The sequence below is a fragment of the Acinonyx jubatus genome, chromosome D1 (assembly GCF_027475565.1).
Source record: "Acinonyx jubatus isolate Ajub_Pintada_27869175 chromosome D1, VMU_Ajub_asm_v1.0, whole genome shotgun sequence".
NCBI lineage: Eukaryota > Metazoa > Chordata > Mammalia > Carnivora > Felidae > Acinonyx > Acinonyx jubatus.
The window spans coordinates 74,571,696-74,589,017 of NC_069390.1; the positions used below are offsets into that span (position 1 = coordinate 74,571,696).

At 38.7% G+C, this 17,322-nt stretch overlaps 1 protein-coding gene across 6 annotated transcripts in view; it reads right to left on the reverse strand.

Annotated features, from left to right (window-relative positions):
- Window positions 1-1,171: 1,171 nt before the first annotated feature.
- Window positions 1,172-17,322, reverse strand: part of MRE11 (MRE11 homolog, double strand break repair nuclease) — a 74,059-nt gene continuing 57,908 nt past the window's right edge. For all 6 annotated transcript variants that reach the window (XM_015085291.3, XM_015085265.3, XM_015085258.3 and 3 more), the window contains 4 exons: window positions 14,439-14,497; window positions 11,240-11,307; window positions 4,523-4,604; window positions 1,172-1,910 (listed from right to left, as the gene is read on the reverse strand). In XM_015085291.3, coding sequence (XP_014940777.3) covers window positions 1,854-1,910; window positions 4,523-4,604; window positions 11,240-11,307; window positions 14,439-14,497 — 266 coding nt within the window. In that variant the 3' untranslated portion in view covers window positions 1,172-1,853. The remainder of the gene's footprint in view (window positions 1,911-4,522; window positions 4,605-11,239; window positions 11,308-14,438; window positions 14,498-17,322) is intronic.

Here is a 17,322-nt window from a genome sequence, read left to right on the forward strand (position 1 = left end):
TATTCTTTTTTCGTAGGACTTGGTCAGGATGCTTTTGTGACTGTCTCCTTCACTATGCCCCTCGCCCGAGCACATCTTGGCGGCAGGTGAGAAGGGCCATTAGCAGACGCCCGCTGTGCAGGGGCGGCACTACGCTGTCCACACACCACCGCCAAACCAGCTTCCATTCTGCAGGGAAAGCAACTCTCACTCCTGGTTTCATTTCTGCTGGGAATATTAGAGATGTGGGCCCATGGACCTGAGAATATTTCGCAGGACAACGCCTTCACTGATTAATACTACCTGCTAAACTAATCCTTACGCTCAAGCTAGGTACAGAAAATATATATTTTTTAATATTTAAAACGGATTCACACTTTATCCCAATAGAAAGTTATATCCCAGGCCTAGGCCATTTCAAAGGGCTATAATATGGAGACAGCCACCAGGCAAATGTTCTTTTATAATTTGACACAGTCCAGGTGTGACCGTGCCAATAATCATGACTACTGCTCAGTCAAGTGTATAACTCTACAAATGAAGAAATGTGTGCTTGTTGTACTGCCCAGGTCTACAAATTCCCTAAGGAGTCTTTAAATATAGGTACCTCATAGACGATAGGAAGGAATACTCTAAGGGTGTTTTAACAGTCTTAAGACAGAGGAACGGAATTACTGAACTTAAATCTGAAGAGGTCCAATTCTTATACCCCCACTGAACACAGTAAGGAAATACAAACTTGTCCACGGCCATACCACCCTGAATGTGCCTGATCCTGGAAGCTAAGCAGCGTCGGGCCTGGTTAGTACTTGGATGGGAGAAAATATGAACTTAACACAGGCTGCTTCACTAAGATTTCTGGAACTATGTCTGATGTTAAGATAAAATATTACTAATATGAAATTTTGGCACTGATATTCCACAGAGGTTGTATTTTAATATTTTAATCTAATATAATCGTAATGACCAACTGACCACTCTATCTAAAAAACGTTCCTCAATTATCTTCTAAGAAAGATACAGTTAAGTATAAATCTTTCTTAACGCTTTTCCTCCTAGAAATAGAGGAGACAGATATAGCACAGGAGAAAGAGAGAACCACGAATAATGGAGAACAGAGAAAATGACTATTGCTGAATGGGAACACAATTTTTTAAAATCTTTGCTACAACTGAAATCAAAAACTTAGTAATTCAGAGACTGCTCTATTTTTTAATACAAATATATCTAATTATTCAAAGTATAAGATACATCTAACATTCAAAGTCTCAGTGGCTGACACGATCACAAACAATAGAAAAAGAACAACACTTAGTAACAAACAATGAGCTTAGGCATGGTTTTACAGATTGTTTTACCTTCAGGAAATCCAGAATCTTTAGAAATTATTAAAATTACAAGGAGGTTAAGTTTTATAAGCTCTTTTCCGCAACTTTGGTTACATGTAACTACATTAAAATACTGACAGTCTTTGATAATGAAGCAGAAACACAGAGTGACAGATTTGTTAATCCTCACTCAAGAATGGTATTTAAGCAAAGCCCTCATTCAGTTAGATGTACGCTAATATATGTAAAGAAAACATTCTGATCTTGTAGAGCATCCCCAGGTAATGTTAAGAACTAGATTAAAAAGTATGGAGAACCAGTGCCATTCTGGATGTCCTCAAATTGGGATGTTTCTCAATTAAAGGAGTCATGTTCATGAAATGATACGTCAAAACACAAATTCTTATACGTTAAGTTTCTCTGTTAAGTAAGTCTCTTTCAAATTCTTTAATTAACAGCAATACTTAAAAAAAATCTTCAACTGTAAACTGTTTGCTTGCAGTGTTTTGATTTTTCCTGAACCTTGAATGCTTCAAACTGCCATTATTATCTTCTGTTTCCTCTTAAAGAGCTAGTGTTCATAAAAGGATCATCGTCGTCATCCTGCAATGACACAAATGTTACATGAGTGGTTGTTCCATGCTTCACTGAGGCAAGACAGAAGTGCTTCTGGGTAAACACCACCACCAGTAAGGGCCATTTCCTTTCACATGAGGAAGGCACTCAGTTTTGTATTTCCCTTATAAATATGAACTTTTCCCTTCCCTAGTAGCTTGCTAAGAAGCACTCAAAATAATTGATCCTGATGTGTGTGTGTGTGTGTGTGTGTGTGTGTGTGTGTGTATACACACCTATAATACATACCATACACATTTCTATTAACCGAAAAGGCAAAAAAGATGTGGGGAAGCCAAGAAAATTAATACTCTTCAAATTATTTCTATTTGGTTTTTGAATAGGTTTTTTTCCAATTACATATTATTACTGGTGTTACCTAATGTTCTGGAAACTCACCCCCCACCCCCAAATAATGAAGCTACATGGCCTAACTGAGAAATAGCTGTAATTCTTATCTCCCATTACCTATTTTATGCTAGAGATAGCTAGCTATTCTCAGACTGCTGTAAAAAAACATCTAGCAAATCAATCTTTTAAATGTCTTTTTGGGAAAAGAAGCAGTATGAAAGAGGTCCCTTGCTGGAACTAAGCTGCAGATTATAGGCATACTAAGAGCTGACAGGAATATCAGAAGAATTTAGTTAAAGAGTAGGAAAACTAAAACCTTTGAGAAGCCCAAAATATAAAATTTGATGAGGATAATTTGTTGAATTGCTTTAAGGCAATAACTTTTATTTATTTTTATTTAAAAAGTTATTTAAAAACTTTTAAATATTCAGAAGAGAAAGCAAAATTGCATGTAAAATTTTAATTTATGTTTCTTTTAAGACACTGATAAAAAGGGGTAATTATTTGGTGTTAGGCTTTGTTGGTGGTATTAACACATTCAAATGTTAGCTAAGTTGGCTATCTGGTAAGAAATGGATGCCTTGAAAAATACAAACTCATTCACATTCTTTGATTTATTTTCTGCTATTATCAAAGGCAGAAGTTATTAATAAACCAGAGGTAAATCCAAATTGGAGCATAATAATTAGTCAACAGTTTTTCTTTGCAGTTAACATGAACTATATACAAATCTTCAACTGTAACATATAACCACATGTCTATCTAGATGCTTGGGAATTAACAAATTAACGTTAACTGCTCACCCCCCTCCTGGAAAAAACATATTAGTTTTTTCCATAGGTAGATTGAGCTCACGGTGCCATTTTTCTCTGCAGCCTGAACTGCTGGTGAGTCTTCTCCTCAAGCTGGTTCAAAACCTCAGCTGCGATACAGGGACATGATAGCAACAGGTGAAGCTCAAAATGAAAGGTTTGAGTCACACGCCACAGCAGGGGTGGACCTGGAAGACACTGTGCTAAGTAAAATAAGCCAGTCTGAAAAAGACAAAGACTTATGACTCCATTCAGAGCAGGTATCTAAATCAGTCCAATTCACAGAAACGAAAAGAGTAGTGGTTACCAGGGGCCGGGAGGAAGGGGAAATGAAGAGTTGTTCCACGGGTGAAGATTTTTAACTCCGAAAGAGGAAAAGACTCTGGAGATCCACTGCGTAACAAGTGAACATACTGAACACGAGGGCACTGCACACCGAACAATGGTTAAGATGGCAAGTTTTACGCCACGTGTTTTTGTCACAATTGAGAAACTTTTTAAGTAAAAATAAACAAAAGAGGTTATAGACTTAAGAAAAATGCCTTAAAACAATTCAACGAAAACTAGCAAAGTCCTTTCAAATGGCCTCCACGGAGGAACGGGAAAGGCCAGACTTTATTTAATTCAAGGTAGCTGAACCAACAAACGAATAAAGCCAAGAGGCAAGTCCTGAGTCTGCCTTGTCCTATTCCTTCTTTGCTCCTTTTCTGGCCCAGACTCGACTTGTCTTGACTTGGTTTCTTTCACATATCCTGCCATTTAATATTTCAGTGCATATCTGAACACCTTTGTGAATGAAAATCACCACCACATACCATTTTATATAGGAAATGTGTAAAGCATACAGTGGGTACTTAACAAATATTTTATTAAAGTAACATTAAAAACTTCAAGAATATTATCATCACTTCTCCAAATATAAATGACAAATGCTGAAAACAACTATTCTGATCCATTAACAGGGCAAATTATCTTATTTCAAAAATTGGCAGGCCTTTTACGTCCGAGTATTTACACTTACAGGTACTCAACAGATGCTACTTATGGACTCTTAACATCTTAAGTGCAGTTCAAAGGAAGGTTATCAATGAAACTATTTGAAAAAATAATTTCCAGCAACTAGCTTAGCAGTCCCTATTTACATTTTTAAAAAATGTTTATTTATTTTTGAGAGACAGAGAGAGAGAGAGAGAGAAGAGAGTGTCAGAGCAAGCGTGAGCAGGGAGGGGCGGGGGGGGGGGGTGGCGCAGAGGATCTGAAGCGGGCTCTGTGTTGAAAGCACAGAGCCTGAAGCGGGGCTCAAACTCACAAACTGTGAGATCACGACTTGAGCCACAGTCAGACACTCAATCAACTGCCACCCAGGTGCCCCAGTCCTTATTTAAATTTTATGAATTGCTAAAAATTAATGAAGATTGAATAATATTACTTGATTACCTCATCTGATTCAAAATCGACCCCTTTAGCTATTTGGCTTTGGGACATGCGCTTGCTTGATGATGATGATGTGCTCGGACACCTGAGGAAGAAACATGGAAAAAAGGAAAATGAATCAGAATTCATCAGAAGTGCCTTTTTAGCTAAATGTTTCATTCTAGTAGCAGCCACGAATAAAATTAGGTAATACCTTCCCTTTAATGTACATTAGCAGCATAAAAACTTAATGGTGAGAAAAAGGACTCTGGGGCCAGGGTCTGAATTCCAGTTTTGTTGTTTACTAGCTATGTGGCTTTAGGCAAGTTACTTAGCCTCTCTGCCTCAATTTCCTCATCCATAAAATGAGGATAATAATTTTTAGAGATTAATTGTGTTACTATACTTACTCAGATCAGTGCCTGACATACATTAAACACTACACTGATACTTGCTTGTTAGTATAGGGCTCAGCATGTTACTAACATGCGTCTACTACCAACCCCCACTCCTAAAAATTGTGGCAACACTGAAATACTTTTTATTCAAATATCAGTTATGTCTCTTCAACAGGCTAAAACGATTTTAGGAAAGGCTCACTGCTTTCTAGGGTTGCGTCATTATATGATTTGTGTTCAATCCAAAGCAAATAGCAAATATAAACTGAGTGTTTGTTCTTTTCCAGGTACTCTGATAGGTCTTGGGAAATATCAGCGTACAAGAAGATCAAGATTCCCATCCTTATGAAGCTTAACTTGTGCTAATTAATGAAATTTATATTCGTATGTCTTTTTATCCATAAGAATTCTGTCTTCTTAGATCACTAGCACATGCAGCCTATCCAGCCTGCCTGGTTTTCTACTGCCTGTGAGCTAAGAATGGTTTCACATTTTGAAATGGGGTACATTTAGATGGTTATATAAATACCTACAGAATATCCTCAGTTTTGCCTCTTGGTCTGAAAAGCCTAAAATATTTATTATCGGGCTCTTTAAGAAAGTTTGCTGACTTCTCTCTTAAATGAAAGCAGCATTTGTCAATTCTTAGTTAATAATTTATTATTATGCTTTGGGATATTACAGCAAAGGAAGTATGTCTGAAGGTCTTGTCTGGAAAACAGGTTGAGAATCAAGCGGTCTTGTGTCAGAAGGAAAGCGAAAAATCCACAGGCTGTTATGCATAAAAGTAAAGGACACGAGGATTTGTCAAGCAAACTTGAAGAACAACATGGTTTTAGAAGTACAGATCGAGGACATTTATCAAATGATCCATTTGGGGAGTGCCCATCTCTATCTATACTTGACCCAAGCAGGAACTACCTGATCAGTTGCTGACTTGCTTCTATCTGTGACAGGAAGCAGATCAAGAGCATAAAGTCATAGTGCCCAGGTGGCAAAGTTAGGTTAGAAAGTTCTTGTTGGGGGCCTGGAGAAAGGGGTGGGGTTTATGGAAACACCCACTGAGATGTGACTCTGCCTCTGATGTCTCCCCAATAACCAATGGAACCCAGAGACAAGCCAGTCATCTATGACAGATGGTGGCTCATCTTATCATAACAAGAATCCTAGTTCAGAGATCCCACAGACCTACAGATCTCATCTGTGAAGGATCCCCTATCCTTAGAAATCAGCAGAGGGGAGGGAAAGAAATAAAGGGAGAAGGGTGTATCAAATCGAGTGCCAGGAGTTGTATAAGTTTTCTCCATTTTTGTTCAGCTAGCATTTGGGGCCATAAATTAGAGTTCCTCGTCTAGAGATGTTCAGCCAGTAAGTCAGTTGTAGCAGTGTTATAAACACAGGGCAACATGTTAAACTGGCCTTATATTGTGCCTGGTACATAAAAGGTGCCACAAAAACCTTAGTTCCCTGCCACTGCAACGTTCAATAGAATCCTCTCAACCTCTGCTCCTCCCCCTGGCCCAGTGGGGCTGGGTCTTCTTGTACTTGCTGCTTTTAAAGGGAGGGTCGTTATTATCCACCAGCTCTATCAAACCTGAAGGGCCCTCTTATTCTCAGTATAAGGATAGAGTTTGGAACGACTTTTTCTAGGGAAAAGCAGGCTTTCCATTGCCTATTTGGCAGAAAGGAATCTTACAACTGGAAGCTATTTCTGTTTTCAAGTTAACTGCAAGCATATTAGTGCTTTCACTGCTTACCCTTCCTCCTGTTATGCTTGTTTTCCCTAGCATGTTACTTAATTTATTTAATAAGCACTTACAGGGCTGTTATTGTGTGCCAGGCACTGTACTTAGTCCTTGATAAACGTGAACTCACTTAAGCTTCATAACCCTATGAAGTAAATATTAGTATATTCATTTTATAAATGAAGACACTCAGGCACAGAAAAGTAAAAACAAAACAAAACAAAACAAAAAAACTTGCACAAGGTCCATACCTAGGAAGCAGCAGAGCTTAACTGCTGTAAATTATAATCAGGGTAACCATACAAACCCTGCCATTAGTAATATAATTCTTCAAAACCAGCCTAAATCATGTCATTCAGTTGCTGTCATCAGAAATACCAATCTGCCATGGCTGATTTCAGATCTGCTGCCAAAATGTTAATTTCTAAATTGCCTCTCATCATTTAAATGATCCTTGCTGCCTGCACAATGGTTTGAGAGGTTAATCTATTAAGTTCAGAAGTGACAACAGAGACAGTTCTGGAGCAGAATGTCTTGGCTGTGTGACTAGCTGGGTCATCTTAGGTAAGCCACTTAACCTATTGTGCCTCGCCTTCTTCAAAGGTACAATGGAGATAACAGAGTTTTTTGTTTTAATATTTACTTATTTTTTGAGTAAGAGCGAGCCCATGTGCAGGGTGAGGGGCAGAGAGAGGGAGAGACAGAATCCCAAGTAGGTTCTGTGCTGTCAGCACAGAGCCCGATGTGGGGATAGAACTCATGAGCCTTGAGATCATGAACTGGGCCAAAATCAAGAGATGGGTGCTTAACCGACTGGGCCACCCAGGCACCCCAGGATAATGTAGCTCTAACCATGAATACCTGGCATGGCTGTGAGCACCAAACAGGCTAATTCACATGTAAAGACTTGGAAGAGTGCCTGACTGAGCAATTCAGTTACTATTATTACCTCATAGATAAATAAGAAGTCGACATTTATTCTTCTGAAAAGTAGACCACCCAAAATGGCAACCACATCATGAGTTTTAATACGCTGAAAATATATGTCAAACATACTGAAGTTGCATTTTCACCATCCAATAATGAAAAATAAAGACTTCATGCAAGCTAAACTTCTTTTTCCTCTCAACTACTGAGGCGCCACTGAAAAAACCTGCAAAGGCTACACCTGTTTTTGTGTGTTTTAATTCACAGATTTTGTCTTTAATTAAAGACAAGAATGACCGAACAAGTATGGATATTCTTTCAATAAATCTCCTTCTCCTTAAGCAAATTTGAGTTACGTTTCTATCGACTGGAACCAAAGGAGTCCTGATTGATACTGGACTCAAGTTGAAGACAGTAACTCAAGACTGAGAAATTCAAGTAAATCTTTCTATGAGCTAACTACCTCAATGACCCTCAACTACGGACTGCAAATATACAATCTAACCTGCGTCTGAGCCCATCACAGTATTGTGTACTCCTCTACAAAGGCTGGCATTGGCCTTGGCAACTCTATACTCTCCTGGGTCTTTCTCAGGTCCTTCTTGTTGCCTTTTCTACTTTTCCTAAATTTGAAAGGTTGAAACCCAGGTACTGGAACACAAGCCATCTTTTGTCTCTACCTTCTCTTTCGAGGTGATCAATCCATTCCAATGGCTTCATTAAGTATCAGTGTATCAGTTATATGCTGCTTAGAAGTAAATTTTGTGATCATCCTAACCTCTGATCTCAGCTCTGGACTCAGATCTGCAATTGCCTATAACCAACCCCCTTCAAAGTCAATTTCGCAGGCAACTCAAACTTTCCATGTCTCAAGCTGAATTTTTGATTATCTGCCAATCATCCTTTACGAGAATCCGTTTCTCTTCTTTTATGCCTTTCTCAGTGTATGGCAGTAAGTGTTCAAATAGGAAACCTGGAAATCAACCCTGGTACGCCATTCTTTCTCACTCCAAATGTTCAATCCATCCCCAACTGCTGTCATGTCTACCTCACAACATAACCTGAAACCATCTATTCTCTCCCTTTCCCCTGCTACCACTCTGGCGCAAGTCTCCATCATCTCTCTTCGAGGGAGTCCAGGGACTCCCCACAGCAGCACCGGCCTTTCAGGTCAGCCAGCTGGTGCCCTGCCTCCTGCACCACAGGGAGCCTTCAGAAATGTAAATCCCACGGAGCCACTACTCTCCCCAAATCCTTCCGTGTTCCCCCTGCATTTATAATAAAGTCCGAATTCCTTACCTTGCTCAACTGTTCCTGCTTCATGATATACTCCTGCCTCTCCTATTCTTATACCAACTCCCTTCTTTCCCATGTTTTAGTCTACAGTAAGCTTGTTTCTTCTTCAAGAGACTTCTACATGTGCCTTTCCCTGTGCTTTAGGCAAGGCCACGTCTCTTTCAGTAAGATTTCAGCCTAAACGTATCCTCCTCAGAGGCCTTTCCGGATCACCCTTTCAGAGCAGATGTCTGTGGCCTATGACATTACTGTTTACTGCTGCATCCTGTTAACTTTGTAGGGGCCAAGAGCAGGCCACACCAAGATGGGCCACTCTGGCATGAAGATTATTTTGAGTTAAGAAGCAATCAAACCCCAGCAGATTCAGGAAAAGCTCTTTACCTCTCCCTCAAATGCTTACAAAGAGTTTAGTAGAGGACCTGTTCCAGAAAGAAAGCTATCACCATAGATAATTACATTATGACATATATTAAGGTATGACAGGAGAAACCTAGCAAGGCCTGTTTGATCAAAGTCCTCTTTGTCCTACTGATTCTGAATGTCCCGGCAAACATTTATTTACTAAGTATTTACACTTTTATAATCTTCTTGTGAACTGCTTTCCTTCCCTTTGCCATCCCAGACCCCCATCCCCTTCTCCTTAGTTCAGAATGACATATATATTTGGAATTGCCATGTTTGTGTGGATTACCCCCTATGTACAAAATTAAATTTGATTTTCTCCTGTTAATCTGTCTCACGTCAATTTGGTTCTCAGCCCAGCTAGAAAGACCTTCAACGGCAGAAGAAATTCTTTACAATTTCCTTTAAGCATTTCTACACATCTGTTGATCATTGGCCCAGTTGTGACCTACCTTCTTTGTGAAGCCTTCAATGACCTATTCTAGGAAGACACTGTCACTTCCCTCAGATTTCAATGCACTGGAATAAAACATTCATCTTGTTGGATTATTAGTGCCTTATAATTAGTGTACTGCTAACGTGGAAATTCCTTGAAGGAAGGAAACATTTCTTTTGTATTTCTAGCCCCAGCTCCTAGCATACTGTTTAACCCTAGAAATAGGTGGATAGGGAACTATACCTACCAATTTTTCCAACACAGACCTGTAATTCACATAAAGCATATATTCTTGGTGGGGTCAACATCACACCCAAGGAATGAAAACTGGTCCCGGGAGATGGGGTGGGTGAAAAATACTGAGATACTACAATGGTTTTGACCCTTCCCAAACTCAATCCTACCCAGCAAAATTTCATTCTTTAGTATTTAACTTCTCTTGTTAGGGAGAAATTAAATTTAGGCTATTTTAATTAATTTAAGTCGAATTTAATTTTTATCCTTAGGTAACGAAAAAAGGCTGAGATCATGAAAAACAGTGTGAGAAACACGGAGGCAGGGTTTTTTTCTCATTCTCCCCCTTAGTGCCACAGCTCCTGCTCAGGCCATCACTCTCAGCTGTCCTTTTCCACCTCTTTGCTCCAGATGATTCCTATCTTCAAAATCTCAGGTAGATTTTACTCATTCTATAAAGCCTTTTCTTTTTTCATAGCCCACAATTCTTGCTCCGTTTTCTAAGGGCCTATAAGCACTCACACCTAGTCTGTATCATAAAATTTCGCACACGATTATGTACTGACTCATCATCCTTTAATGGACTGAAATGTGTTCATCTCTCTTTTCCACTATAATTTATGCTGCCTAAAGGCAATAACCATGCTAAAACATTTATTATGTCCCCCATCAGACCTAATTTAATGTTCACACAGAAAATTTGTGTTAAGAGAAGCTCTTGATTATTTTCTTAAGTAGAAATTTTCATTAACTGAGCTTAAGTTAAGCAGTGTTCACCTGAAACATGAACACAGAGAACATGGCAATAGTGAATTAAGTCAACCCTTACAGTAACAGCAAAAATGGCAAAAACCAAAAGGACAGGGAAAAGCACACAAGTGCTTCAAGGGCAGAAAAAGCCAACATGATCCTCTTTTCAGTGTTTATTTAGCACAGCACCCTGTGTAACTCAGTATATAAAAATGTGATAACAAAGAAGAGAAGCTGAAATCAACTATAAAGAAATATAAAAAATTATTTTCTGTTAATTAGAGAGAATACAGAACTCCATCGGGAAAATCTTTGGGTAATACAGACAAAAGGAAACAGATTACAGGGTAAGTTCCGTTGAAAATCACTTGTAATGATGCTGCACCAACTCTGTGAACCAGCCCACCATCTATTTTTCACTTCTCTATTTACTTGACCAGTTGGAAAATAAATCTGTTAAAACTTCTATGGCACAGAAAAATGTGTAAGTAGAGCTCTGAATAATTTTAAATTTCTTCAGATGTTTCTTTCTGCACAAAGTCACCGTACCTACCTCTGCTCTGTTTTTGAAGTGGTAGGAAACATGTCTTCTTCTTCATCCGTCTCATCCACCTCAATCATCTAAGGGAAAAACAAAACAGGGAGTAGTTTTTATGGGAATGGAACACCTGAATAAGAATAAATCACTGAGGGACGCCTGGGTGGCTCAGTCAGATGAGCGTCTGACTTTGGCTCAGGTCATGATCTCACAGTTTGTGGGTTCGAGCTCTGCATCAGGCTCTGTGCTGACAGCTCAGAGCCTGGAACCTGCTTCGGATTCTATGTCTTCCTCTCTCTCTGCCCCTCCCTGGCTTGGGCTTTGTCTCTCTCTCTCTCTTTAAAAAAATACATGTTTAAAAAAAAAATTAAAAAAAAAAAAAAGAATAATTGAATCTCAAGAAAAATCTTTTTTTTTAAATTTCATTTTTTATTTTTCTAAATTTACATCCAAATTAGTTAGTATACAGTGCAACAATGATTTCAGGAGTAGATTCCTTAATGCCCCTTACCCATTTAGGCCATCCCCCCTCCCACAACCCCTCCAGCAACCCTCAGTTTGTTCTCCATATTTATGAGTCTCTTCTGTTTTGTCCCCCTCCCTGTTTTTATACTATTTTTGTTTCCCTTCTCTTATGTTCATCTGTTTTGTCTCTTAAAGTCCTCATATGAATGAAGTCATATGATTTTTATCTTTCTCTGACTAATTTCACTTAGCATAATACCCTCCAGTTCCATCCACGTAGTTGCAAGTGGCAAGATTTCATTCTTTTTGATTGCCAAATAATACTCCATTATATGTATGTATGTATGTGTGTATATACATATACATATATATGTACGTATATACATATTCTTTTATATATATACGTACATATATATATGTGTGTGTATATATATATATACACATATATATGTACGTATATATATATTCTTTTATATATATATACGTACGTGTATGTATATACACGTACGTATATATATATTCTTTATCCATTGATGGACATTTGGGCTCTTTCCATAATTTGGCTATTGTTGATAGTGCTGCTATAAACGTGGGGGTGCATGTGTCCCTTCCAAACAGCACACCTGTATCCCTTGGATAAATGCCTAGTAGTACAATTGCTGGGTCATAGGGTAGTTCTATTTTTAGTTTTTTGAGGAACTTCCATACTGTTTTCCAGAGTGGGTGCACCAGCTTGCATTCCCACCAACAATGCAAAAGGGATCCTCTTTTTCTGCATCCTCGCCAACATCTGTTGTTGCCTGAGTTGTTAATGTTAGCCATTCTGACAGGTGTAAGGTGGTCAAAAATAAATGTTTAAAAAAAAATTAAAAAAAAAAAAAGAATAATTGAATCACAAGAAAAATCTTTTTTAAATATACCAAAAAAGTCACAAAAAAAAGGGGGCGGAAACCCCATGAAGAGCAATTGTTAAAACTGAAGCTTAGCCTGACCTCCCTCCAATGTCTTCAATCATAAATGGTATTCTTTCTATACAACGTGTTTGAGCTCACCTTCCTCCTGGACACCACAGCAGCCATGGCACCTAAGGTGAATGACTCACATAGGGTCACGTGCAGACAGTGCCTGTGATTTTCTTGGGTTCTAGTGAGGAGACCATTTCCAGTTTAAAATTTGGTATAAGACCATGTGGAAAGTACTGTATATCTAGCTTTCTATGACATTCATCCCTGTTAAACACCATTTGGTAGTTTTAGGCCCCAGTAAAGACATTTGTGATTCTTGATACTAACATCCAAAATACTACTTCTTCCTCTACATTTAGTGTTATCTTGACATTTAATACACTTAGTTGCTATGTCGTCAACTAACTAATGAAGCAGAAGACAAAACAGTGAAAAGACAGCACCTGAGATCTCCCCCTCCAGGCTGACACTGAACTATTAATAAAAAATCATTAAATGCAGTTGTCTAAGAAGCTATGAATCCAGCCAATATTTCTGCATTGTCATAAAACTATCAGAAGATTGTCTTCCATGCCTTGAAGGAATCAAATGTATTCAATACTCCTCTAATCTACCAATGTGTAACCACAGTTAAAAAGTGAAAAAAAAGTTAGTTTAGCACCACCTGTTCCTTTTGAACTCATGTTCCTGCCTTATATTAGAAAACTCTAGGAAAGAAGCTACTGTGTGGATGTGATGATAATTTCTTTAGATATGATGATCTTGAAGTGACAGCAGACAACAGTTGAATGTAAATAATAAAATGGAGCTCAGGACAAAAGCTAGCACTGGTACACTCACGTATCAGTGACAACAGGAAGAAGGAGGGGGAAGATGAAGAGAGACAAAAGAACAAAATGAAAATCAGGACAGAAGTTTCCTGGAGAAGTGGGGTGATCAATTGTGTCACATACTCAAAAGATTAAAAGAAATTTGAGAAAATGCTGCTGGGGCAGGTATTATACAGACCACAGATTCTCAACTGGAGGGGATTTTTAACCCCCACTCCTATTCTGGAAACTTACGTCTGGAGACATTTTTGATTGACACAATTAGGGGGGCTTGCTACTGGCATCTAGAGGGTATAGGCCAAGATGTTGCTAAAAACCCTACAATGCACAGAACAGTCCCTCACAGTAAAACTCACCTGGTCCAAAACTTATCTGGTCAGTAGTGCTGCTACTGAGAAACCCTGACACAGAAGGAAGAACACTGGCTTAGGAGTGAGTGGGTTTTGAAAGTAAGGAAATAGGGGAGTCAAGCCCATACAAATTCTTGGAATCCAAAGGAGGTGCAGAGGGCCTATGTTTAAATCTGAACACAGAGGTCCTCAGATTCTGACCGCTTGGTTTGTCTTGAGTCTAGCTCCAAGCCATCAAGACACAAGCCATAGTATTACGAGAGTATAAATTAACAAAAGATAGCCAGATTTACTAAGACCTCTATATGCACTGAACTCCTATGTGCGATATTAATATTCCACACACGGACCTTTCTGGCTCAACACTGTTATCCTTAAAAATATTACTGGATACATACATTTATGGCTTTCTAATCATGAGATCCATGATTAAATAAAAAAAAAAAAATCCCAGAAGCCCTGTCTTGATAATTCATAAAGTTCTCCCTAGCTTTAACACTCTACACTTATCCTTCTCTTGTTTACTTTGTTGATCAAAGAATTGACAATTCAGAATGCAGGAGCATAAATTGTTAAAAACCAATTATAAAAACTTTTTTCTTACCTCTGTATAATTCTTAGTAGCAACATTTCGGGAAGGCTGCTGTCTTGTAGATTTAAAGGCTATGATACAAAAGAAGAAACATTCATTATGTTGCTCTTGAAATAACTTAGGAAAATCTGTCACATCTTGAGCTGGAGATTTTGTAAGCTCTATCTACAAATATCCATGATGACCAATTATAAAACCATTTCCTATTGTGTAAAATCTAAAGGGACATCAAATTATATGTTCAAATAAATCAATGCCTAGCTGCCAGTATCACGATTTCCTGTCTTAATTCAAATATAGTAACAAGCAGTGTTCATAAACATACCTACACTAAAAACATTTTATAGAAAAATACATGAAAGCTAAAATCTGATCACCTAACGGATTTAACTCCACGTACATTGAAGGTGACCCTTCCTTCTCTTATAAAAGGCAGAAGGTGCCTTCTTTCTCTTATAATTGGCAATACCTTTCCCTGGGGCTATATTAGGAGCCATGTGGTTCCAGTAAGAGCTTTCTTATTCTCCTCTACTTTGTTAGCCATATTCTGTACCTAAGGAACAGTCCAGAGGAAAATTCTAGAAAACAGTGTATCTTCTATGCTATTATAAAACTTCCCTTTAAATCTTTACATTTTAGCTTTATAAAATTAGTTAGAATCATGAAGTTTAGCTAACCCTTCATTTTTCCAAAGACCAAAACCATGATTTTCAGATTTTATAATAAGAAATACAGGGGCACCTGGGTGGCTCAGTCGGTTAAGCATCTGACTTCGGCTCAGGTCATGATCTCACGGTTTGTGAGTTCGAGCCCCGCGTCGGGCTCTGTGCTGACAGCTCAGAGCCTGGAGCCTGCTTAGGATTCTGTGTCCAAGAAATACATATTTGGTCTTTGTCCCCATTTGTGGCAGAGCTCCTAAAACCCTAGGAATTTCCTAAGTAATGAGCGCTGTAAAGTTGTCTTTTGCTATGTTAATGAAGTGACTTTAGGACTACACCTACAGCTGAGGGCTGCTTACCTAGGGAACCAACTGGAAATCAAAGGTTGGAACTCAATCCCACCCCATGATTTCCAAGAAAGGAGCCTGGAGCCAGAGGTGCAATTACCAATGGTCCATGATTTAATCAATCAGTGGTAAGGAGGCTGCTTTAAAAACCCAAAGGAGGGATCTGGCAAGCTTAAAGGTAGTGAATCAGAAAGCTTCCACATGCCAGGGTGCCAGCCCCTGAACTCCCTGAGGATACAAGGACTTTCCCTTTCATATCTCTTTATCTGGCTGCTGATCTGTATCCTTTAATATCCTTTGTACTAAACCAGTAATTTAGTGAATAAATTAGTTTCCTGAGTTCTGTGAACCACCCTGGCAAATTAACTAAACCCAAAGAGGGAATTATGGGAAAAGCTGATTGAGAGCCAGTCAGAAGCACAAGTTTAACCACGCAGACCTATGATTAGCATGTGAAATGGAAGCAGCCCTTAACCCATGGAATGCGATGCTACCTCTGGGTAGGCAGTGTCAGAATGGAATTGAATTGTAGGAAACCCAGCTGATGTCCAAGAATTGCTTGGTGGTGTGGGGAACTAACCCCTCTCCTCCAAAAAGCCCAGAATTGGGTGCATAATATTTAAAACCCAGAAGAAACTGCAAAATGCCAATTAGAGGTTTATTTTCTCCCAAGCTTTACCAGTTTCCTAATACAAAATAATGTTGCCCCCCAAAACAACCCCCAAACTAAACAACAAGGGAAGAGGAGGAAAAAAAATATACGAGGCTTTGAAAAAGTCAAACACTCAAAGAATCCCACAAAGCTAAAAATTACCGTCTGAAAACTCAGGAATCTTTCTACCTAGCCTAAATTTATGACCTGCTCATTTTTCCTATTCCAAGCTCTATTCCCAGTCTTGTGATGTCTATTTGAGAACAGAGATCAAGAGCAGAAGCAAAGCTCTTATCTACTCTACTCTCAATTACTGGAGCCTCACATTCTAATTCTATTCAAAAGACCTTTAAATAAGGGCAACTGAATAAAAAAAGCCAGCCATCATGACTCTTAAAGCATATTTCTGCTCAATAATTATTCACTAATTGACTCCTCAAACTCTCAGATCCTTGAAAACAGGAGCCTTATCTTTTTATCCCCAACAAGTATCAGTGAGGTAAATTAAATCATCAGAAAAATGTGCACTGAGTTCTGTTAGGAAGCAATACAGTATGGTGGTTGTAGAGTTAAACTCATTTGACTTACTAGCTGGGTAACTACAGCCAAGGCCCCCTGGCTTCCTTAAGTCTCAGTTTCCCCACCTATACAACAGTGTTAATAATTCGTGCAGAAAACGGTTGAGAAGATAAAGAGAGGCAGTTCATGTAAATCGTTTGGGCAAGCGCCTGGATGTAGCAGGCATTCAAATAATGTGGCTAGCAGCAGTGGTAGTAGGTGGAGTAGTGGTAGCCAGGATGGTAAATTAAATCCGAACACAGAGTCTTTAGAGGTACCACTCACTCAGTCACCGTCCTCTACAGAAAACCTTCAATGGAAAACTCTGGGCTGTCAACTCTTACTTATAACTGTTGCTGGCTGTAAGTGTAATATCTACCTTTCCCAATACAATTCCGGTACAATAATAAATCTCTACACTCCATGGGGCTTGTTATAATAGAATTTTACCTTTATGTATCTCTTCATACCTCCATTTACAGTAGGGAACTGGAAGCTATAGTTTTAAAGATGCTTTTGTCCTGAAGTTATAGTAGATACAGTTAGTACCCCATGGTTATTTTGTCAGAGACTTACCACCAAATCTAACCTAATGAAAATGTTTTACACATGTGTGTTAAAAAGTCTATTTCACTTTTCAAAAAAAGTCTCAATGTTGGAGACAGTTCAATTGTAAATCC